This window comes from Rhinoderma darwinii, chromosome 2 (assembly GCF_050947455.1).
Source record: "Rhinoderma darwinii isolate aRhiDar2 chromosome 2, aRhiDar2.hap1, whole genome shotgun sequence".
Taxonomy (NCBI): Eukaryota; Metazoa; Chordata; class Amphibia; order Anura; family Rhinodermatidae; genus Rhinoderma; species Rhinoderma darwinii.
This window is the reverse complement of record NC_134688.1, coordinates 16,292,005-16,318,526: the sequence shown is the minus strand read 5'-3', so window position 1 is coordinate 16,318,526 and position 26,522 is coordinate 16,292,005. Positions and strand designations below refer to the sequence as shown.

The window sequence follows — 26,522 nt, the reverse complement described above, 5'->3', positions numbered from 1 at the left end:
CGGGTCATTTGGTGAACATTTTATAACGTGCTTCTGCTTTAATTTTCTCTTCAGAATACGCTCGGTTTGAAGCAAAAATCCATGACCTACGTGAGCAAATGATGAATCACAGCATGAGTTCCGGGTCTGGCTCGCTAAAAACAAACCAAAAGCGTTCCCTCTATGTGCGGTAAGTGAAGGCTCGTTGCTGAAAAAAAATGGTTGTCAAACTTTTTGAAATTTTTTGGCGTATAGAGTTTGGTTTATCGAGGTGTCCATAATAAAAATGGTGAGGCCACCAGAACAGTATACAGATATAGTGTCACAGGAGGTCCTGGTCAATCATCAAGTGACCCTGGGGACCCTTAACAATACATGGGTGCCAATCAATGGGACCTGGCAGGTGCTGGATTGTGAAATATTCTGGATTATTGGACGTTTATAGGAAATGATATAAAATTGGTAGGGGACCTTACATTAAAGGGGTAGTTTCATCACAGACAACTCCTTTAATCTGAAACCCATCAGCTAAACTCCGCTGGTTCGGCTCGTTAAATGATGCGGAGGGCTGCTCATTTTTACAGCCCCTTCATTCTGCTAATCGCGGGGGTTCTAGTGATCGGACCACCACAGATCACACATGAAATACCTTTATCATAATCATTAGTTGTATTTTGCACCATTCCGCAGCCACAGTCCACAGCTGTAAGTTCTCATTTACATCCAAAGTTTAAGTTCTGTCCTAAACCTCGTCCTGCTCACACAGATGATGGGTTTGTTACAGTATTTCCATCTAGCTCAGTGATTTCCAAACTGTGGACCTCCAGCTGTTGCAAATCCACAACTCCCAGTAGGTCCTGACAGCCTGCGGCTGAATTGGAACATTCTCTTTTACATCCAGGCGCTAAAAACCTATCCTGACATAGTCCTTTTCACACAGATAACGGGTTTGTTACAGTGTATCAGTCATGGTCAGTGGTTTCCAACCTGTGGCATTCCAGCTGTTTCAATATTACAACTCCAAAGATGTCCTGACCACCAGCGGCATTCTCTAACACATCCAGTCGCTAATAAACAATCCTGGCTTACGTAGTCCTGTTCGCACAGTTAATGGGTTTGTTACAGTGTATTAGCCTAGGTCAGTAATTTCCAAACTTTAGGACTCCTGCTGTTACAAAACTACAACTCCAAGGATGCCCTGACAGACAGCCTGTAATGATATGCTGGGAGTTGTAGTTTTGCATTTCCAGGAGGCGCAAGGACCTCTAATCTAGACAATGCTCTACGAGCTTAACACAGCAGCAGCTCTCTCCAGGCTCTAGTTAATATATTTTAGGACATTTTATTTTGACTGTCTTTCTAGAGGTTTTCTACCTTTTCCTAGTAAATGTTGTATACTTTTCTATGACGTCAGATAATCCGGAATATTTTATATCCCTGCACTTTATCTCTTGTCAATGCCAGATTAAAGGAAGTTTGACGGCACTGATGTATTTGCAGTGTAACTTTTTATAACCGGTATTTTACCTTAGAAAATACTTTAAACGTTCACATCCGTCGATCTATTTCTCATTTAGTGTGAATATTCTATTTGATTGTATGAAATGTCACGAGGGACTAGGATCCAGCAGGAGAGGAAGCGGTTATTGCATTATAGAAGTTTCGTTTCAGCTTGTCGTGTCTGCAGGGCGCAATGAACGTGGGCTGGTCTGGAATCTTAAACAACTTGTTAAATTATTGACGAAAGGTTTTTGAGCTGTAAAATGCAGAAAACTATGAAAAAGTGTATGATAATGTTACCGGCACTATTTATTATTATTATATATAGCTTATCAGCTGTGGGACATTATGGGAAACTCCAATAGGCACTTAAAATCTCACCACCACCCCCTTACGTGGCCCACATTATAACAGTGTTATTCTCTTACCCCAATGCAACCTCTAACTTTCTTCTGTCAGCCATCTTGATTATAGAAATTACTGTATGTGTGTCTTATAATGCCTTGCTTAGGCATCACATAGAGAGGGGTGGCCAAATCACATCTAGCAAAAGCTTAAGTTATGTAGATAATTCCAAATTTAGAGCAGGAAGATGGAAAGACACAGATAAAGTTCTAAAGCACATGAGAGGCGGCAGGCTGTGCCTTGTGCAGCAGCATGCAGCTTGTCGCAGGCACTGTGGAAGGGGTTCATTAAAATTAGAATACACAGAGCTAAAAACATTTGCAGTTGCCACCCATTGCATCCCTGAATTATCAGTATGCTATGGCTCAAAGATATTGGGGCAGATGTATTATTTTCTTAAATTTAGACAGCTTGGAATTGGACTAGATGGGTCAAAATTTATTACAATGGCTAATGCTGTAGGATAAATATGGCAAATCTTTAGACACTTTTGTCTAACTTTATGCCACCTCTTAGTTGACTTACTTTAGGCCAACTTTTTATTTGGCCAAATGTTTAAGCATTTTAAGCCACACCCACTTTACACCAGACCCTACCCCCTTCCCTCTAAGCCACGCTTTTTTTCATGTGGGGGGTGGTAATTGATCGGTGCTTTTTTATGGGAGGTGGGAAGGATTATTTCTATCATAGAGAGAATTACATGTTGTAAATCTTTTTAAGCATTGATAGGCACCTCTGATCATCAGAAGCTCTGTCAGCACTCCTCACGTAATGGCCTAAATGTCCGGTCAGGCAAAAATATAGGAAATATTAGACAGCTGTTGATGACAATGATGAATTCAATATTGTCAAATGTTTTCCGTCCATTTCATTTTTTTATTTTTTTTTCTGTTTTTGGAAATTTTAGCATGTTGTTATATTTTGTTCTACATTTTTTGCCAATCCATTTCCTGCCCTCTATTTTTTTCTATTGCAAATGATATTTCCGTTACTTCAAGGGTTCATTTTCCTGTAGATCAAATTAAAGGGGTTCCACACCTATAACATTGATGGTCTTCCATGTTCTCCAGACTTCCATCAATTCCAAGTATTTTAGGGGAAATCTAGTACATTTTTAGATGTCATCGATACATGTGAGAAGATGACAGTGGAGAAGTCGGGGATCTCGGGCCATCACTGATTTTATCAATGACACGGCTCTATAGGAAGATCTAACCCCTTTGACACTTCTCAGAGATTTCTGTTGCTGGAAATCTAACATTAATCTAAGCAAAGTCCAATCAAATCAATGAGAATATTGTCAGGTGTCTGGTATCAGAAATCTCTGAGCAGTGCCAAAGGGTTTTGATCTAATCTCCTCACACGTCCACTGTCTGGCAAAAAAGTCTAACCATCACATCTGTATGAGCTTGTTGGGCATCCAATTCCAAAATGATGGCGGTTAGAATGGAGTTGGGCCCCTTTTGTGTCTCAAAAACACTTTCCACAAGATTTTGGAGTGTCTGTGTGAATTTGGGCCCATTCCTCCAGAAGATCATTTGTGGGGTAAGGCACTGATGTTGGGGGATGAAGGTTTGGCTCACAATCGGCGTTTCAATTCATCCAAAGGTGTTGGATGTGGTTGAGGTCAGGACCCTGTGCAGCCACTCGTGTTCCTCCACACCAAACTCCTCACCTCATGTCTTTATGGAGTTTGCTGTGTGCACAGGGGCACAGTCATGCTGGAACAGAAAAGGGCCGAACCCCAAACTGTTACCACAAATTTGGAAGCTACAATTGTGTAAAATGTTTTTGAATGCTGTAGTATTAACATTACTTACCCCTTATTGGAAATAAGGGGCCAAACCCTGAAAAACAGCCCCAAACCATTACCTCGTCCACCACATGTTACAGTAGCCAGTATGTATTCAGGTAGGAAGCGTTCTCCTGACATCCGCCAATGCCAGATTCCTCCAACAGACTGTTAGATAGCGAGCTTAGATTCATCACTCCGGAGTCCTGTGGTGGCGTAATTTACACTTTATGCTTGGTATTGTGCATGGTGATCTTATGCTTGTGTACAGCGACCATGGAAACCCAGTTCTGGTGCTGATGTCACTTCCAGAGGCAGTGGGATCTCCGTAGTTTGTGAAGTAACAGAAGATAGGTGATTATTACATGCCACATGTTTCAGCACTCTGGGGTCCCGCTCTGTGAGTTAGCGCAGTCTACCACTACATGCCTGAGGTGTTGTTACTACTAGATGTTTCCATTTTACAATAATAGTATTTACAGGTGACAGGGTCAGATCTAGCATATAATAATAATAATAATAATAATAATAATAATAACACTAATAGGGGACCAGGGCAGATCTAGCAGATAATAATAACACTTACAGGTGACTGGGGCAGAACTAGCAGATAATAATAACACTAATAGGTGACTGGGGTAAATCTAGCAGATAATAATACTTACAGGTGACTGGGACAGATCTAGCAGATAATAATAATACTTAAAGGTGACTGGGACAGATTTAGTAGATAATAATAACACAGGTGACCGGGGCATATCTAGCAGATAATAATAACACTTACAGGTGACTGGGACAGTTCTTACAGATAATAATAATAATACTTAAAAGGTAACCGAGGCAGATCTAGCAGATAATAATAACACTTACAGGTGACCGGGGCAGATCTAGCAGATAATAATAACACAGGTGACTGGGACAGTTCTAGCAGATAATATTAATACTTACAGGTAACCTAGGCAGATCTAGCAGATAATAATAGCACCTACAGGTGACCAGGGCAGATCTAACAGACAATAACACTTACAGGTGACGAGGGCAGATCTAGCAGATAATAATAACACTTACAGGTGACCTGGGCAGAACTAGCAGATAATAATAACACTTACAGGTGACCGGGGCAGATCTAGCAGATAGTAATAACACTTACAGGTGACCGGGGCAGATCTAGCAGATAATAATAACACTTACAGGTGACTGGAACAGTTCTAGCAGATAATAATAATACTTACAAGTAACCTAGGCAGATCTAGCAGATAATAGCACCTACAGGTGACCAGGGCAGATCTAACAGACAATAACAGTTACAGGTGACCAGGGCAGATCTATCAGATAATAATAGCACTTACAGGTGACCTGGGCAGATCTAGCAGATAATAATAACACTTACAGGTGACTGGGGCAGATCTAGCAGATAATAACACTTACAAGTGACCTGGGCAGATCTAGCAGATAATAATAACACTTACAGGTGACCGGGGCAAATCTAGCAGATAGTAATAACACTTACAGGTGACTAGGGCAGATCTAGCAGATAATAATAAACACTTACAGGTGACTGGGACAGTTCTAGCAGATAATAATAATAATACTTACAGGTAACCTAGGCAGATCTAGCAGATAATAATAGCACCTACAGGTGACCAGGGCAGATCTAACAATCAATAACACTTACAGGTGACCTGGGCAGATCTAGCAGATAATAATAACACTTACAGGTGACCTGGGCAGATCTAGCAGATAATAACACTTACAGGTGACTGGGGCAGATCTAGCAGATAATAATAACACTTACAGGTGACCTGGGCCGATCTAGCAGATAATAATAACACTTACAGGTGACTGGGGCAGATCTAGCAGATAATAATAACAACACTTACAGGGGATTGGGAGCAGATCTGGCAGATAATAACAACACTTCCAGGTCATCGGGTCAGATCTAGCAGATCAGAAATTTTAGGAACTGACTTAAGGTAAAGGTGGCATCCTATAACAACGCCACGTGTAAAGTCACCAAGCTCTTTAGTACAATTTATACTACTAGCAATGTTTGTCTATGGAGATTTCATGGCTGTGTGCTTGATTTTACGCACCTGTTTGCAATAGGTGTGGCTGAAAAACCTGAACTCAATCATTAGGAGGGGGTGGGGTCCACATACTTTTATATAGTTTATATTTTTTTTTTGCCATTTTTAGCAAGAAATCAATTTTGAACTTTTTGGCTGACTTGTGTTAGGGGAACGCACCATGGATGAGCAGCAAAAGACATGCTCCTAGAGAAGTCAATGACCTACTGGGAAAAAGGCATGGAGCAGATGTAACAAGCCTTGAGACGTGATAGAAATAACTCTCCCGGATAGAATTCAAGTGAAAACCTGAATTGAAAAAATATATATATATATATATATTTTTTTTTTTAAATAAAGAGTCATTTTTTAAATGCCCAAACATGGCATAGTCTTCTGTCTCTTCCTGCTGCATGCTATTAATGGGTATTAACAAATGGCATCATTACAGGCAATAATAATATTCATTCTATGGTCATTTACAGAATCAATAAAGATTTTAGTTTTTTTAGATCTCAGTAGACACGAGTGGGTTTCTGACCGTAAAAACTGTTCGCGCCACTGCCCAATAATTCCCCATTCACTGAAGCTTGTGATTTGATCTTCAACATTTGATTAAACAGAAGAAAAACTACAGTTCAACCAGAAATCTTTGCTTTTTGCTTTTCTTTTCTTACTTTATTCTGTACTATTCTTCTACTTATGGTTGACTACCGTTCTCAACCCAGACTACCCCCTCTTAATTATGGTTGGTGTTGGCTACATTTTCTAGTCACTGCACTGATTTCAAGTCAAGACGTAACCCTTGCGACCTCGTGTTCAAAAGCCTATGACAGTAAGGACATCATACTTACATCCTGGGAAGTCAAATGGTTACATCACTTTTTTATGGGATCTGGGCAAAAGTAATTGGTATGCGTCATAGGATCTACAATAAAATGGCTATAGTCACTTTTTAAAAATGTTTAAGCTGTGTAGTCCATTGACATGTGAAAGGAGGAGCCTAATCCCGTGCACCTGCAAGGTGTCATCTCTTTTTGCTCTCCAGATTTTTTTTTGATTTTTTTTTCAAACTCTTTATTTGACAAAAAAGATAAATCAGTAGACATTCCCACAAGACGGGAGCATATATAGCTTCGCAGAGCTATGATAACATTCTCAGTAGGGAACATTGTGAGATAGATTGATACATAAACATATGTTGCAGGAATACCCCAAAAAATTTCCATATGATGATAATTATATAACGATACATTAAAAAATATGTATGGGAATGGTGTTAGTGAAAAACACATAACCTCTTCCTAGTTTATTATGTAGTAAAACCCAGTAAATGTTTGTCTCTAGGTGAAGCTGGAATGTCATGCTCGAGGTTGTAGAAGCTAGCAAGGAAGAACCAAACTTAAAGAGGCTCTGTCACCAGATTTTGCAACCCCTATCTCCTATTGCAGCAGATCGGCGCTGCAATGTAGATTACAGTAACGTGTTGTTTTTTTTTTAAACGAGCATTTTTGGCCAAGTTATGACCGTTTTTATATTTATGTAAATGAGGCTTTCTAAAGTACAACTGGGCGTGTATTATGTGCGTACATCGGGGCGTTTTTACTTCTTTTACTAGCTGGGCGTTCTGACGAGAAGTATCATCCACTTCTCTTCACAACGCCCAGCTTCTGGCAGTGCAGACACACAGCGTGTTCTCGAGAGATCACGCTGTGACGTCACTCACTTCCTGCCCCAGGTCATGCATCGTGTCGGACGAGCGAGGACACATCGGCACCAGAGGCTACAGTTGATTCTGCAGCAGCATCAGCGTTTGCAGGTAAGTAGCTACATCGACTTACCTGCAAACGCCGCTGCAGAATCAACTGTAGCCTCTGGTGCCGATGTGTCCTCGCTCGTCCGACACGATGCAGGACCTGGGGCAGGAAGTGAGTGACGTCACAGCGTGATCTCTCTTGAACACGGCTGTGTCTGCACTGCCAGAAGCTGGGTGTTCTGAAGAGAAGTGGATGATACTTCTATACACAACGCCCAGCTAGTAAAAGTAGTAAACACGCCCCGATGTACGCACATAATACACGCCCACTTGTACTTTTACTGTAAACACGCCCAGTTGTACTTTAGAAAGCCTCATTTACATAAATATAAAAATGGTCATAACTTGGCCAAAAATGCTCTTTTTAAAAAACAAAACAAAAACGTTACTCTTATCTACATTGCAGCGCCGATCTGCTGCAATAGGAGATAGGGGTTGCAAAATCTGGTGACAGAGCCTCTTTAAAGGGAATGTGTCGCTAGAAATTTTTTTTATTTTTTTTAGTTAAACAGTTAGTATATAAATGATTACACATTGTTATAATTTTTTTAATTTTTTCACAAGTCGGGAAATATTATAAATTAGATTCTAATTTATAACATTTCCGAGTGCTGGTCACTAGAGGGAGCAATTCCCAAAATTGCAGCATTGGCATGTGGTAAAGCAACCTCATTGCTTTATGCTGCAAAATTGGAGAAGACACACTCACTCTAGTGTGCTCAAACAATGCCCCCTCCTTTATCCTGGCTAGTGCCAGGAGAAAGGAGGGGGTTGAATGTTCAAACCTCCTACACTGTGTGCCGCCATTTTTTGAGCAAATGCACAGTGTAGGAGGATTAGATACAGTGGTTATAACACAAACATACACAAACTTACCATCTCCTGCCGCTGCCTTCGCTCCTAGTCCTTGCTTCGGAAGTAGTCCTCTTACTGTCCGGCCGCGGCTTCCGGTCCACATGAAAATGGCGCCGGATGTCGGACTGCCGAAGACCTTCCATTTGGACTGTGTGGGAGACGGCGTACGCTATAGTGAATGGAACGGCTCCCGTTCGCATTCTCTATGGGGTTGTATGTGTAATCGACACATACAGAGATGAAAAAAAAATGGCAACCCCATAGAGAAGTAAAAGAAAGAAAAAAGTAAAACACAAAAACACAAATAAATAAAATTTATTTTAATAACATACTAAAAGCAAAAACATATAAAAAATTGTTTTTCGTGATACCTTCCCTTTAAAAAGAAGACAGTCAAAACTTGGTGCAGCCATCCATAGTAAAGATTCTTGTTCTTTCATGGATAAATGAGTCACAGAAGCTAACATAAGTCTCTAAGCGATTTCTACGAGGACCAACCGATCCACTGGGCTTCACATTTTGAAGTCTGTTTTCGAGAATACTAATTATTTTCTCAAATTGATGTATCTCTTTAATTTTTTTCAGTGTCCTCAAAAATGTAATAGTTAGGGATTCCCATCTAATGGCTACGGTCCATTTGGCTGCTGATAGAATATGTGAGATTAATTTTCTACTTTGTTTGGGTATAGCAGGAATGTCTGCCTTCAGTAACGCTGACCAAGGGGATAGCTTGATTTGTAAATGTAATTTAGAATTAATTTGACGTTCAATTCTTTTCCAATGAGCCTGTACTACTGGACAGGACCACCAAATACGGGCCATAGTGCCCCTCTCTCCACAGTTTCTACAACAAGTATCAGAACTACCTGGGAACAATTTCAGAAGTAAGGTACCACCTTGTTAAAATTTTATACGAGGTTTCTTTAATGTTGTTCGATAGGGAGACTGTAGCCGTTCTATCATATATCTGTTGCCACGAGGTCGAATCAGGTATAGTCTCTAGTTCTCTTTCCCAAGCTAACATATATGAAGTAAGACCATTGTATGTTGCACTTCTGAGTTGTGAGTACAAGACTGAAATCAGCCCCTTTTCCCCTTGGTGAGTCTCGACAGGTAGCTTCATAAAAGGTTAGACTGGAGTCATGTGGTAGAAAGGCAGAGCCCGAGAGAAGTTGGTGTATTTGTAGGTATCTAAAATGTTCCCGGAATGGGATTTGAGAATCCTGACGTAGGGCCTCAAAAGGAAGGGGTTTACCATCCTTGCATAATTTAATTAAGGAATTGAAACCTGATGAAGTCCACCACTGAAAGCCCTCCGGGTGCAATCCCGGTAGGAAATCAGGATTAAGTAATAATGGTTGTAAAGAAGATGGCTGTGATATTAGTTGAAACTTATCCCGACAAAGTAGCCAGAGTGTGAGGGAGTGTTTGATAATTTTATTGTCGATGTCAGGAATGTGAAATTTTAATTCTGGAGACCACATCAGTGCCCTAAGTGAGGATGGAGCTGTGGTAAGGGATTCGAACAGAACCCATTTTACAGTGTTGGGGTCACAGTTTCATGCTGCGTTTTGTGAGATTTGAGAGGCATAATAATACAATTTCAGGTCCGGAACGTTAAGTCCCCCACAGACGGTGGAGCTCTCCAGATGTTTTTAAAGAAGAAGTCCTAGCCTTCCATGACAGTCTACAGCTTTCATGGCATTCTGGAATTTGAACGGATTTGGAAGGAGCGCTCTGCATTCTGGGATTCGTAGTTTCGCAACAGCTGGGGAGCCACAATCACACATATTTATGGTATCTTGCATTGACCCCCACTTTGCTCCCAAAACTGATGCTCTGCAGATGAAGGAATATGAACAATCAAGGACCGTTCTTCTCAGTGAGAGGGATGGGACGGTGGTCTCACAGTGATTGGCTGCCAGAGTGAGCTGACAGAGGGAGGGGTAGGAGAAGCCTTACATAGAGACTTACAGATTTATGAATAGGCGCCATCCGAATCACTAATGACTGTGTTTAAAGGGGTTATCACATCTGGACAACCCGTAAGACCTGATCAGATGAGCCACACGAGGTCTGAAGCTAAAAGGGATTTTCCAGGACTATGTATATTTTTAATAATTAAAGATTTATTCCCAACTTAGACATTTATGGAATATCCACAGAATATGCCATATATGTCTGATAGATGCGGGTCCCAGCACCTACATTCAGAATGGGGTACAGTCTAACCTCGTTTTGCCTGGTGAGGCGGCCGCCAAGCTGACAATTCCAGATGGGGACTAAGTGAAGAGTTGGCGCAGCTCTCTCCATTGTATTCTATGGGATTTATGGAAACCGCCGAGCAGTGATTGTGTAACTTCCATAGAGCATAATAAAGGAAGAGGCGCGCATGTGTGTCCAGCTCTCCACTTAGTCCACAACTGGAATTGGCAGCCAGCGGCCACCTCACCAGGTGAAAAGAGGGTTGTGTCACCTATCCTGTGAATATGTCATAAATGTCTAAGTTGGGAATAATTGTAATTTACTGTACTTACCATCAGAATACTTGTGAGGTCACATTATATGAGATACATATCTACATCATATGTATGATATGTAGATATAGGATAGATAGATAGATAGATAGATAGATAGATAGATAGATAGATAGATAGATAGATAGATAGATAGATAGATAGATAGATAGATATGAGATAGATAGATAGATAGATATGAGATAGATAGATAGATAGATATGAGATAGATAGATATAGATATGAGATAGATAGATAGATAGATAGATAGATAGATAGATAGATAGATAGATAGATAGATAGATAGATAGATAGATAGATAGATATTAGATAGATAGATAGATAGATAGATAGATAGATAGATAGATAGATAGATAGATAGATAGATAGATATGAGATAGATAGATATGAGATAGATAGATTAGATATGAGATAGATAGATTAGATATGAGATAGATAGATAGATATTAGATAGATAGATAGATAGATAGATAGATAGATAGATAGATAGATAGATAGATAGATAGATATGAGATAGATAGATAGATAGATAGATAGATAGATAGATAGATAGATAGATAGATAGATAGATAGATAGATAGATAGATAGATATGAGATAGATAGATATGAGATAGATAGATAGATAGATAGATAGATAGATAGATAGATAGATAGATAGATAGATAGATAGATAGATAGATAGATAGATAGATAGATAGATAGATAGATATCGCCTATACACCAAAGTCATGAAATATCTGGAATAATAAGGACACAGGGCGATGCTGTCACACGTTGTTACTGGCAGAAAATAATTAGGACACTCCTAAAATGTAAGCCGACGCACTTCTGCAGAAAGCGGCAATTTTCTAGTCACCGACTGCCATTCTGGAAATTACTCCCATCTCACGTTATTCCTGCTCTCAGACCTCGGGGAGAAAATTGCAGCAGTGAACTTGGTATCGGGAAATGTGGGTCGTTATTACTTTACGGTGATGGAATACACGCGGGTGGTCCATTCCAGGATTATACGACCACCCACCCCCAAGTGCAGGATTTAAAGATGTATACCCATACAAAACTATAAGCAAGGTAATGGTGATCTGAGCGCTGGGCCTTTAAATCACAGCAGGTTGGAAAAAGAGGACATTTTGGTTCAGCACTAAGGACAGTTCCTCATATCTGACGGGATAATGTTCTCAGCAGAGTCTTAAAGGAGTATTACGGTTTTAGAAAATAAAGCTTAGTCTTTGTATAATAAAAAAATTATACCAATTTTCCAATATACTTTCTGTATCAATTCCTCATAGTGTCCAAGATCTCTGCTTGCTGTCATTAAATAGGAACCTTGATTGTTTACTTCCAGTGAATACAAATCTGCCCTGGTTATGTGATGGACACACGGGTTTATCAGAGCTGGGTCTGGTAACAAGCCATGCACCTGTGTATCCATCACATAACTCCTGGAAGTAAAAACAATAAAGGTTCCATGACAGCAAGCAGAGATTTAAAAAAAAAATATGAAGAATTGATACAGAGTATTTCAGAAAATTGTCTAACTTTTCATTCTACAAAGAATAACTTTTACAATTGAAAAGTTAGACAATTTTCCTTTAAGGATAATTGAGCTGAGGAGCTCAGAAAAACACCTTTATCTCGAATGCACGGGACTGCACCAAGTACCCCTCCAACTGCTGACCCCATAGTAGATGTATACAGAGCGCAGTTGACTGTTCTGTTCGTTAATTTACAGTGTAAAATACATCAAATTCCTTTAATCTGACATGTGCCGGATTATAAAATACTCTAGATCAGTGATCGCCAATATGGGACTGTTAGAAAACTACAATTCCCAGCATGCCCAAAAAGCCTTTGACTGGAATACTAAAACCTTTGGTTGTCAGGGCATGCTGGGAGTTGTAGTTTTGGGGGTTGTTTCAGGTTGGGGATCACTGATGATGGAGACACTACGATATGGTTGCATCTCTTGCTAATGTCACCACTACTATCATCAGACTCTGTTCACACTGGCGCCACGTTGACTCGTTACACGTCGTATTTCGTATATTTATTTTTTTAACTAACACTCGTCAATGTCCCTTAATAAGATTTCTGCTGTGATCCATTATAATCAGGTAAATGTGAAGGGAGTCGATGAATATTGTGTTATTTGCCTGTCAAATCTCCAGATTTTCATTCCCCTCCCCCATGCAGCCATTGGGATATGCCGACAACAGGTGTATACACCCTATTAACACAGCCATCGTCATAGCAACCACTGTTATTTCCCAGGCCGGGATCCGTTTTTTTTTTTTACATATGCTGTTGATTTAATTGTTTTTACAAAGAATCGTTTCCCAGCGGAGACATTTTCTGTCCTTGAAATCAACAACAAAAAAATTCCAGATTTTCTGGGGTTAACTTTTTACAGCGCGGCGACCTAATTAATGACACCGTCTGATATTTCTCCGTCTCGCTTTATTAAATTATGAATTTAGATTTGGTAGGAGAAGAGTTGCAGCTTCCGAGGCAAAGCACAGGCCGGGCGCAGCTGATCTATTATCTACACATTGTCACCTGTGCCAGTGTCTGTGACAAGGGAATACAGTTCAGAACGGAGCAATATGTCATATTCCCAAAAGACGATCGTCTCAAATCATCCTACAGATCCTACATGTTCATAATAACGACCAATGGGGCCAGGCACGTAAATCGCAAAGTTTCAAGCGGTTGCATTAAAAACCCTTTATCAAGCTGATACGATGCACTTGTAAGACTCTTGAAGTGGAGCGGCTCTGTGTAAATACTGTCTAAATACTTTACATTACTTGTCCTGTACTGATCATGAGTTACATCCTGTATTATACTCCAGAGCTGCACTCACTATTCTGCTGGTGGAGTCACTGTGTACATACATTACATTACTTATCCTGTACTGAACCTGAGTTACATCCTGTATTATACTCCAGAGCTACACTCACTATTCTGCTGATGGAATCACTGTGTACATACATTACATTACTTATCCTGTACTGATCCTGAGTTATATCCTGTATTATACTCCAGAGCTGCACTCACCATTCTGCTGATGGAATCACTGTGTACATACATTACATTACTTATCCTGTACTGATCCTGAGTTACCTCCTGTATTGTACTCCAGAGCTGCACTCACTATTCTGCTGGAGGAGTCACGGGGTACATTACATTACTTATCCTGTACTGATCCTGAGTTACATCCTGTATTATACTCCAGAGCTGCACTCACTATTCTGCTGGTGGAGTCACTGTGTACATACATTACATTACTTATCCTGTACTGATCCTGAGTTACATCCTGTATTATACTCCAGAGCTGCACTCACTATTCTGCTGGAGGAGTCACGGGGTACATTACATTACTTATCCTGTACTGATCCTGAGTTACATCCTGTATTATACTCCAGAGCTGCACTCACTATTCTGCTGGTGGAGTCTGATCTCACTATTCTGCTGGTGGAGTCACTGTGTACAGACATTACATTACTTATCTTGTATTGAACCTGAGTTATTGCCTGTATTATACTCCAGAGCTGCACTTTCTATTCACTATTCTACTCAGGATCAATTCAAGATAAGTAATGTTTTCGGGGCTGGCCTTATAGATGTACGACCTGTGCAGTCGCACATAGTGACTCAGCCTCCACTGTTAAAGGGGCCATTTTAGACAGCCTGGCACCTAATGATTGTGACCACCATGAATCTTAATATGAATGGTATAGCAGTATTAGTTATTGTACAATGCTGGTATTAGGTTACTTGCTGTATTGAGCTGTGAGCACTGTATAGTCGTACTTGCTTTGGCATTGTGTGGCACTACTACTTAGTCACTGTACATTGTATTGACTTTGCAGTGTATGATGATGATGGCGGCACAGTTTGGCCAACATATGGCACTATTATATGGGCACCATACTGTATAAAACCCAAGTAGAGATGAAGTTAGCTACTTCCTCCCTCATTGTCTCACACAATGGTGAAATAGACATTTGGTCACTGATTCCAGATCATGTCTCACACTCTCCAGTCATGGATTCAATCAGGCATATTTAAGAGGGATTGGAGCTTATATGGCTGACAGTGGTAGAAAGCAGACAGCTACTTCCTGTTAACTGAAGGTAGGAGAAGTCAGAAGCTTAAACAGCAGATCTTAATAAAGAAAGACACATAAGGATTCAGCAGCACAAACACGCTTTTCGGCCACAGGTGTGGTTTAGCTAATATATTAGGGAAATTAATTATCAGGAACTCTCTTATATTCATCTATTCCCAGAATTCCACTTGTAGGTGTTACGGCTAGAGGAGAGCAGGAAACGGGAATTCAAATTCCCTTCAGTACCACTTGCAAAATACAGAAGCAACTTACAGCAGCCGGTATGTATTCTGTGAATGAAGTACCTATTGTGATGACCAGAGGGGTAACTTGAAGCTCCCGGTTCTCAATGCAAAATCTGTAAAAGTGGCCTCCAAATATGACACATCATTTCTAATACTGGTCTCCTCATATACGGCAGATGGACATTGGGGCCCCTTTAGGCTTCAGGGACCCTCGACATCCCGAGCTCAATGCAACCACAATTCAGTTTTAAGGTAGTATCAACCAGTTCTCTTAGCTTACAGTGGTGCACAGTGCAGTTACCATCTCTCTAGTGCCCAGGCACGTGGAATAGTGGAAGTGTATTCACTGAGTTGCCACGTATTTGACTTTCGGATAAACCCGGAAGCAGAGTCTAAGAAACTTCCCGGTTTTAACTTTTTAACACCTGTGCAGGGATCTGGACTTCGCTACCAGGAATTTACAGGTCGCTACCTTAGGTGTAGCCTCCATTGGCAACAGATGACGAAACCGAAGAAACGTCACCAGGATACGGGAGAAGGAAGACGTCATAGTCAGACAGGTCAAAGGTCAGGGCAGGCAGTGTTCAATCCTAAACGGTAGACGGGCCAAGGTCGCGGCAAGCAGCAGACAGTAGAAATGGTCAAATGGACAAACCGGATCAAGAACCAAGAGACAAAATACATTATCAACTCACTAGCACTAAAAGCGAAATAACCTAATGGCTCAGGAAAGGGAGAAGGGGCCTAAAATAATACCTAGTGACTCACCATTGGTTGGAGAATCAGGGGATTTGGCCCATACTGGCCCTTTAAGAAACTTTATTCGGTGTGCGTCTGCGCACAGAAGGAGATCCGGCTGGAAACCAAGGCAGGACAGCGGCGGGGACGGCTAGACCAAGCCAAGGAAGGGGAGCTGGAAGATAGATCGGCTGCTTGCGACAGGGTCCATTCATATAGTTGAGTACATTTTGCACCGTCAGACATTGTAGAACGTGCGGTACCATTTTTAATTGTGGGTGGAGTTGCCCCTTAAATAAATGGTAACGCTCCTCCATACATCTGAAGAAGAGATCTTTGTTGTGTCGGGAGATGTATTGCAGGTCAGGGCTTGACTAGGTCCAGAGGCCGTGGATGTGATCCATCTCCTGCCGGCAGGGCACTTACTTCTCCTTACACTGTCCATGTACTTTTCTTAATTGGCCATGATTAATGGATACAGCAATATCTGCGGGAATAGAGAAATCAATCCCAGGATTCTCATAAACTCACCTCTAATTAAGGAATGACCGGATCACATGATGACCTTTCAGGGTCTTAGAGCCTTCACATTATAACACTGGACTATTAGCTCCATATGAGAGAGATAAAGCAATGGTATCTCCAAAATCAAGAACTGGCACAGCATGAAAACTACTGGACCCGTCACAATATATTTCTGTGTGAAATGACTTCACAGTAATGTAGAATTTATAGACACTACAAAATTACTTTAATTCGGCATTAATAGGATCTGATGATTATCAAGTTTTCTGATTAATCAAATTGTCAAAATACCTCATCAGGAAATTCTGAATTAATAAATTTAGAACCCTCTTCTTTTAGCCAAAGCTGAGAATGGCAACAAAGAGCGTCTTCCACTCTGGAGGACCCAACATGTACATGCAAATCATGGGCAGGCCACTGATTTGAATGGGAAATGTGTAATGCTTCATCTCTCCTCTGGTGGCACTGCAGGGAAATTGAACATTTGCTGCTGGATTCAACAATCGGTTACGACTAATCACTGGGGGTCCAAGCAGAAGGACACCAGTGTTCAGTTTATCTAGGGACTCTTGTAATAAAAATAAATTGCCTAAAGTGGACAGTCCCTTTAAGAAAGACAGCACAAAATAACATGTTGACACAATCTGCTAAAATATATCTACAGTCCCTCAATGTAGTAGAAAGGTCCTTGGGACCCCTCAAGTACCAAGGCCCATGTACCATAAATTAGATAAAGGTAGATTATACGTTGTACTCATTTAAGAGGAAGATTTCTTTTTTTACTGACACCATATACTAATGGATCCTATGTACGTGAATATAGCTACTTTAATACTGCCCCATATGTACAAGAATATAACTACTATAATACCGCCTCCTATGTACAAGACTATAACTACTATAATACTGCCCCCTATATGCAAGAATATAACTACTATAATACTGCCCCTATATACAAGAATATAACTACTATAATACTGCCCCCTATATACAAGAATATAACTACTATAATACTGCTCCTGTATACAAGAATAGAACTACTATAATACTGCCCCCTATATACAAGAATATAACTACTATAATACTGCCCCCTATATACAAGAATATAACTACTATAATACTGCCCCTATATACAAGAATATAACTACTATAATACTGCTCCCTATATACAAGAATATAACTACTATAATACTGCCTCTATATACAAGAATATAACTACTATAATACTGCTTCCTATATACAAGAATATAACTACTATAATACTGCCTGCTATATACGAGAATATAACTACTATAATACTGCCTCCTATATACAAGAATATAACTACTATAATACTGCCTCCTATATACAAGAATATAACTACTATAATACTGCTCCTATATACAAGAATATAACTACTATAATACTGCTCCTATATACAAGAATATAACTACTATAATACTGCCCCTATATACAAGAATATAACTACTATAATACTGCCCCTATATACAAGAATATAACTACTATATTACTGCCCCTATATTCAAGAATATAATTACCATAATACTGCCTCTATGTACAAGAATATAACTAATGTAATACTGCCCCCTATATACAAGAATATAACTACTATATGGGCGGGTTCACACATAGCGGAATTTCACTTAAATTCCGCTGCGGACACTCCGCAGCGTTAATCCGCAGCGGAGCCGTTTCTCCATTGACTTTCACTTTAATTTAGCAGTGTTCGTTTACACGATGCGTACAATTCCGCTGCGGAGCATAGGCTGCGGAGCGGAATTTGGTGTCCGCAGCATGCTCTGTCTGTTGCGGAGCAGTGGCGGACTGGTTGCGGACTCATGGCGGAATTTCTCCATTGACTTCAATGGAGAGTCAAAATTCCGCAATGAAGTCCGCAGATCTTATGTGTGCTGCGGAGCGTATTGTTTTTACTACCATGACATTTCTTCATTCTGGCTGGACCTATGTATTTCTAGGTCTACAGCCAGACTGAGGAAGTCAATGGGGCTCCCGTAATGACGGGAGCGTTGCTAGGAGACGTCTGTAAATAGTCACTGTCCAGGGTGCTGAAAGAGTTACGCGATCAGCAGTAACTGTTTCTGCACCCGGGACAGTGACTACCGATCTCAATATACATGTATCTGTAAAAAAAAATATAAGTTCATACTTACCGAGAACTCCCTGCGTCTGTCTCCAGTCCAGCCTCCCAGGATGACGTTTCAGTGTAAGTGACGGCTGCAGCCAATCACAGGCCAAGCACAGGCTGCAGCGGTCACATGGACTGGAGCGTCATCCAGGGAGGTCGGGCCGGATGCCGAAAGAGGGACGCGTCACCAAGACAACGGGCGGTAAGTATGAAATTCTTTGACTTTCACTAGGGAAAGTGCTGTCCCTTCTCTCTATCCTGCACTGAATAGGGAGAAGAGAAGCACTTTTCCTGCAGTCCGCAGCGGCCAGTCCGCATCAATTTTCTGCACATTTTGTGCAGATCCGCTGCAGAATCTGCAACGCAGATTCTGTGCGGCATTGATGCGGACAGTTGCGGAGGAATTCCGCCATGTGTGGTCATGCCCTAATACTGCCCCTATATACAAGAATATAACTACTATAATACTGCCCCCTATATACAAGAATATAACTACTATAAGGGCATGACCACACATGGCGGAATTCCTCCGCAACTGTCCGCATCAATGCCGCACAGAATCTGCGTTGCAGATTCTGCAGCGGATCTGCACAAAATGTGCAGAAAATTGATGCGGACTGGCCGCTGCGGACTGCAGGAAAAGTGCTTCTCTTCTCCCTATTCAGTGCAGGATAGAGAGAAGGGACAGCACTTTCCCTAGTGAAAGTCAAAGAAATTCATACTTACCGCCCGTTGTCTTGGTGACGCGTCCCTCTTTCGGCATCCGGCCCGACCTCCCTGGATGACGCTCCAGTCCATGTGACCGCTGCAGCCTGTGCTTGGCCTGTGATTGGCTGCAGCCGTCACTTACACTGAAACGTCATCCTGGGAGGCCGGACTGGAGACAGACGCAGGGAGTTCTCGGTAAGTATGAACTTATATGTTTTTTTACAGATACATGTATATTGAGATCGGTAGTCACTGTCCCGGGTGCAGAAACAGTTACTGCCGATCGCGTAACTCTTTCAGCACCCTGGACAGTGACTATTTACAGACGTCTCCTAGCAACGCTCCCGTCATTACGGGAGCCCCATTGACTTCCTCAGTCTGGCTGTAGACCTAGAAATACATAGGTCCAGCCAGAATGAAGAAATGTCATGGTAGTAAAAACAATACGCTCCGCAGCACACATAAGATCTGCGGACTTCATTGCGGAATTTTGACTCTCCATTGAAGTCAATGGAGAAATTCCGCCATGAGTCCGCAACCAGTCCGCCACTGCTCCGCAACAGACAGAGCATGCTGCGGACACCAAATTCCGCTCCGCAGCCTATGCTCCGCAGCGGAATTGTACGCATCGTGTAAACGAACACTGCTAAATTAAAGTGAAAGTCAATGGAGAAACGGCTCCGCTGCGGATTAACGCTGCGGAGTGTCCGCAGCGGAATTTAAGTGAAATTCCGCTATGTGTGAACCCGCCCTTATACTGCTCCTGTATACAAGAATAGAACTACTATAATACTGCCCCCTATATACAAGAATATAACTACTATAATACTGCCTGCTATATACGAGAATATAACTACTATAATACAGCCCCCTATATACAAGAATATAACTACTATAATACTGCCCCTATGTACAAGAATATAACTACTATAATACTGCCCCCTATGTACAAGAATATAACTACTATAATACTGCCCTCATGTACAAGAATATAACTACTATAATACTGCCCCTATATACAAGAATATAACTACTATAATACTGCCCCCTATGTACAGAAATATAACTACTATAATACTACCCCTATATACAAGCATATCACTACTATAGTATTGCCCCTATATACAAGAATATGACTACTATAATACTGCCCCCTATATACAAGAATATAACTACTATAATACTACCTCCTATATACAAGAATATAACCAGTATAATACTGCCCCCTATATACAAGAATATAATTACTATAATACTGTCCCTATATACAAGAATATAACTACAATAATACTGCTCCTATATACAAGAATATATCTGCTATAATACTGCCCCTATATACAAGAATATAACTACTATAATACTGCCCCCTATATACAAGAATATAACTACTATAATACTGACCCCTATATACAAGAATATAACTACTATAATACTGCCCCTATATACAAGAATATAACTACTATAATACTGCTCCTATATACAAGAATATAACTACTATAATACTGCCCCCTATATACAAGAATATAACTACTATAATACTGCTCCTATATACAAGAATATAACTAATATAATACTGCTCCCTATATACAAGAATATAACTACTATAATACTGCCCCCTATATACAAGAATATCACTACTATAATACTGCCCCTATATACAAGAATATAACTACTATAATACTGCTCCCTATATACAAGAATATAACTACTATAATACAGCTCCTATATACAAGAATATAACTACTATAATACTGCTCCCTATATACAAGAATATAACTACTATAATACTGCTCCATATATACAAGAATATAAGTACTATAATACTGCTCCTATATACAAGAATATAACTACTATACTACTGCCCTCTATATACAAGAATATAACTACTATAATACAGCTCCTATATACAAGAATATAACTACTATAATACTGCTCCCTATATACAAGAATATAACTACTATAATACTGCTCCATATATACAAGAATATAAGTACTATAATACTGCTCCTATATACAAGAATATAACTACTATACTACTGCCCTCTATATACAAGAATATAACTACAATAATACTGCCCCTATATACAAGAATATAACTACTATAATACTGCCCCCTATGTACAAGAATATAACTACTATAATACTGCCCCCTATATACAAGAATATAACTACTATAATACTGCCCCTATATACAGGAATATAACTACTATAATACTGTCCCTATATACAAGAATATAACTACTATAATACTGCTCCCTATATACACGAATATAACTACTATAATACAGCTCCTATATACAAGAATATAACTACTATAATACTGCTCCCTATATACAAGAATATAACTACTATAATACTGCTCCATATATACAAGAATATAACTACTATAATACTGCTCCATATATACAAGAATATAAGTACTAGTATACTGCCCACTATGGATATATCATTTATATACATTGCTCAGCTTCCAGTGATTGGATTTCAGCACATGTAGCCGCTTCTTCTGTGTGTGTGTGCATATATATATATATGAGGGTTCTGGAGATTTGTCTGACGTCTTTTACTTGCGTTCCATTCTACAAGGTGTTGTGTCTGGTTCGGTTGTTCTCACCCGGTAATGGGTTTGTCGTGGAGATCTCGTCTGCTCCTCACAGACAGTTACTGGTGATTATCACATCCTCTGTGTGGCACGTCTCGCTCTCGCTGATCTGTGAATGAATGAATGGGAAATGCTGAATTTCTATCACAGTCTTGTTACAAAAAGTCCACAGTGACAGACGGAATATTTCCCTCGAAAATCTCTTCTGTCTGTAGCCCCTCCTCCTCCGGGAAAGTTGGGTGACTAACATAAGCTCCATTACAGCTCACATACAGAAAGTCACCCAGCTTTTCTAGACGCCCATTGGCAAATAATAGATATCCGGGTCCTGTATGTCTACATGGCGGAATAAATGTGCTATTCCGGAGTCTGGGAAAGCTGGATGACAGCTCCTGTTACAGGTTCCAGGTGATGTAGTATCTATTCCTTACTCCTTATTGATGTTGAGCAGCTGATTGTTTTACAGATGTAGCAGAGCTGAATTCATCATCAAACTCTTTGTTATGTGGTAACAATGGAGTAGATATACCTGCAGTCCTAAGGAAAACCACAGATATAGATGTAGCAGAGCTGAATTTGTAATGAAATAGTTCATTGTGTGTTTATTCACTGAATTACAATAATGGAGTATGTTTACCTGCAGTTAAAAAATACAGATTTTGATGTAGCAGAGCTGAATTGGTCATTTAACTGTGTTTTTTCTGAGTTAATACGATATATATCTCCATCTCTTCATGATCAGTGGGGGTCCGACCTCTGGGACCTTATTCAATCACGAGAATGAGGGGATATAGGCCTCTTTGGCAGTATCTCTGCACAGCGCGAGTCCAGGGGAACTGCTACACGTCTCCATTCTACTGTGAATGAGCAGCAATGATATTTACCCCTTTATTCTTAGGACTAGCGGGGGTCCCTGCAGTCCCACCCCCACTTATAGATGGAGTGGGAAAACCCCTTTAAGATTATGTTGTAGATTTACCACAGTGACATGTCCGAAGTTTTGATTGGTGGGGGTCCGAGCACGGAGAAAACGATACGGCAGAAGCCCTCGTGTGAGCGCTCAGCTGCTTCGTTTCTGTTCGTCTTTCTCCGGAAAGCCGATGTATCAGAGTACGCGCACATAGACTTTCTGTTCAGTCCGTCCTCTGATACATTTATTTACGGAAAAAGCCGAACAGACACGAAGCGGCTGAGCGCTCACACGAGCTCTTCTGCCGCTTCGTTTTAGTGATTGGTGGGGGTCTCAGTGCTCGGACCCCCACCAATCCAAACTTCTGACATGTCACTATGACGTGTTAGAAGTTTATCAAACGTTTAGTTACCCTTTAAAGTTATCCTAAAGGAGAACTCCGCTTTAGACAGATTTTGTGATCTGTAACAAAACTTGCAGCTGTGTAAGGGGGTCTCTTTCCTCTTATAGGCCCTGTGCACACACTGAGTTTTTTTGCAGTTGAAAAAATCTGCCTCAAAAGTCCTTCAGGAATTTTGAGGCAGATTTTGACCTGCACGGCAATTTCTTGATGTGATTTTCTCTGCGTTTGTCGCCTGCGGCCATCGAATGCCGTGAGAAAAAAACGCTTTCTCTGCCTCCTATTGATTTAAATTAAAGGTCAGAGGCGGAACCGCGGCAAGAACGGGCATGCCGCTTATTTTTACCAACAAAAAAAACTGCAGTTTCGGACGTTTTTTGGTGCTGGTTCTGACGCGGTTTCCTTGTCAAAATCAGCATAAAAAAACTCAGTGTGAACATGGCCATACCGCTATCAATGGATATCCCCTTTATCTTTACTGAGGTCCTCCAGGGCACATGCAATGTTACTCTATGGGATCGCTCAAATCCAATTAAGGACCCCCCCCCCCCCCCATCTTCCTAAAATCACAGCTAGACCGCAATTACGGACCCATTCACTTCTATTGACCACAGACACCTTCTCATATAATCACGGGAAACTGTCCGGTTCCTTTTGTATTCACGGACCGTGCTCCCATACTTTATATAGGAGCATGACCCGCAAATGCGGGTGGCTGTCCGCGGCCGTCGGCGGCTGGCCGGGCCCAATTGTGGGCCGTGATTACGGGCACGGCCGGGTGCATTGGGCCTTACACGGTATGTTATCCGCCCGCAAACCGCTTCCCATTAATTTAAGTGACATGTTACTTATGTCCACACACAGATTAGCGCTATTGAATGGACCAATCCGCGCGGAGATCTGTGGCACATAAACCGGGAAGCCGCTTCAAATATTAGCGAGTAACGTGGAGATTTCTGGCACAAATTTACCTTCCGCTTTACTTAACCATCGTGTGAACATGCAGTTAGGTCTGTACAGGTTTTCAGCCGCTGGTTGTAAACGCAACCCCCCATTCACTGACAGCAAGCAGAGATCTTGAAAATAGTGAGGCATTTAGATACAAAGTATATTAGGAAATTTGTAGAATTTACATAAAACCCGAGACCCCCTGTAATACAAATACTGGTGTGGAAATAAAAGTGGATGAAACATAAACTGCAGCGGAGTCTGTAATTGTGACATATCCCTTTAAGTAGGTCAATGGAGAGCGAAGCGCTGGAATAGAAGGAGTTAGAGGCTAAAAATACAAATGGCGTCTCCCCTTCTTCCGTCATCCATAAAACTGCGGAGCATTTCTTACATTTTCATCTTTCTTCCCTACAGGCATTCTGTGGGTTTAGAAATATGGCGTATTCGCTACGTTGTGTCACGCCGGAGTGTTCGCTGTGTTCCAGGAATTTATTGAGTCGTTCGGCGGAACATAATGACGCGCTCCCTGAAAGTAAAATCTCTTGGCGAGCGGACAGATTCTCAAACACCTGAAATCCATCACGGAGCACAGATCGCGGAGGATGATTTGTGGTCAGCTTCTTAGTAATCCCCATACGTTACGACTTAAAGGGATACTCCGGTTTTGGGCAAATAACATTTATTCGTTGTATAATGAGAAGTTGCGTCATTTTGTAATAAACTTTGTATATCAATTTTTCCCCATTTTCAAGATCTCTGGTTGCTTTCAGTGAACAAGAACAGACAGGTGTGAAGCTGGTCATAAGACACAGGTCTAATATCTGTGATGTAATGTGCTGTGCACCTGTGTGTGACCATCACATGACCAGGACAGGTCTTTATCCACTGAAAAATAAACAATAAAGGTTTTCATTCACTGACTACAAGCAGAGATTTTGAAAACTATGAAGTATTGAGATACAAGAAGTATTAGATAATTCCATAACTTAATTTTTTATAATATATATAACTTTATCGTTATAATCAGAATAAGCTTTTTTTGCTCAAAATTAAATACCCCATTCTGTCCAGTCAGCCACTTCACGGTCAGCATTTAGATGGTTAAATGTTTTATCTCACTTAAAGGGGTATTCCCAGTTTAAACATTCATGGTATATACATGGGGATATGCCATAAATGTCTGATAGGTGCAGGTCTAAATTCTGGGACCAGCACATATCTCCAGATCAAGGGTCCCGACCAGCATCCCATCTCTCCACATCCAGGTGGAGAATAAATGAAGAAGGGGCCCCCCCTGGGCTGTATCCGCAGGTCCTATATAAATGAATGGAGGGACCCGCGCGGCCGCCCTTCCATTTATTCCCTGGCCGGTTGTGGTGGCCGTTTCACCAGGCAGGACGGGGAGGGGGTAATTTATGGCAATACGATTCATATTTTAGTTGGTAATACCCCTTTAAGACATGGTTTTACCCGGGCCCTAGTATTTGAGGGGGTCCAAAGGTCCAACTGCCACCTAAGAAGACACCAGTATTATAAATGGCACATGGCATGTGGTGGCACTGGTACAAAATTTGCATTGGGGCCCGGAAGCTTCAAGTTATGCCTATGCAAAAGGGCGCTTGCCAAAAAATGGGACACACCAGTCAGAGCCCCACCGTTCATACATGCAGTGAGACAACTCCATTAATTCTTCCGATTGGAGATGTGAGGTGATTATTACTACCCTATGTGCGGTTCTTACCTGACAGGATCGGATGTGTTTTAGCTCTACTACATTAGGACACAGCTAAGATCAGTGACTCCAGCGTAGCCGCACGTTAGTCTGAGCTACAAAGGAAGTCTAGGATGGTCTGAAGCAAATCTCCTGTCTCACAAGTGTCTGAAGCCGCTGCTCTGTCCCTTCCCGATTCATTACACTGCAGCTCCGCTTTTTCAGATTGGCTCTTTAGTATTAGCACAAGCTCACCCGGAAGCCAGAACATGGAGAGCTGATTCCATTACAAGACGGACTGAATGATTATAAATGACAAGAAACTAAACCATCAGTGAGAAAGAGAAGGTGATCAGGAAACTGCTGCAGATGGACTGAGGGGGGTGACCCCTAATAAAGGGGGATGGGGGGCCGGACAAACCAAATTCATAGGTATAAATCGCTTTTCGTTACTTGAAGAGAATAACAGGCAAATCGTTTCATCCATTGTATTCTAGGGGCCGGGGGATTTGGCAGATCTGTGA

General features: G+C 41.0%; 1 protein-coding gene across 11 annotated transcripts in view; it reads left to right on the top strand.

The window, feature by feature from the left end:
• Window positions 1–26,522, top strand: part of DLG2 (discs large MAGUK scaffold protein 2) — a 1,355,189-nt gene that overhangs the window by 1,216,512 nt on the left and 112,155 nt on the right. For all 11 annotated transcript variants that reach the window (XM_075851406.1, XM_075851397.1, XM_075851403.1 and 8 more), the window contains one exon: window positions 55–169. In XM_075851406.1, coding sequence (XP_075707521.1) covers window positions 99–169 — 71 coding nt within the window. In that variant the 5' untranslated portion in view covers window positions 55–98. The remainder of the gene's footprint in view (window positions 1–54; window positions 170–26,522) is intronic.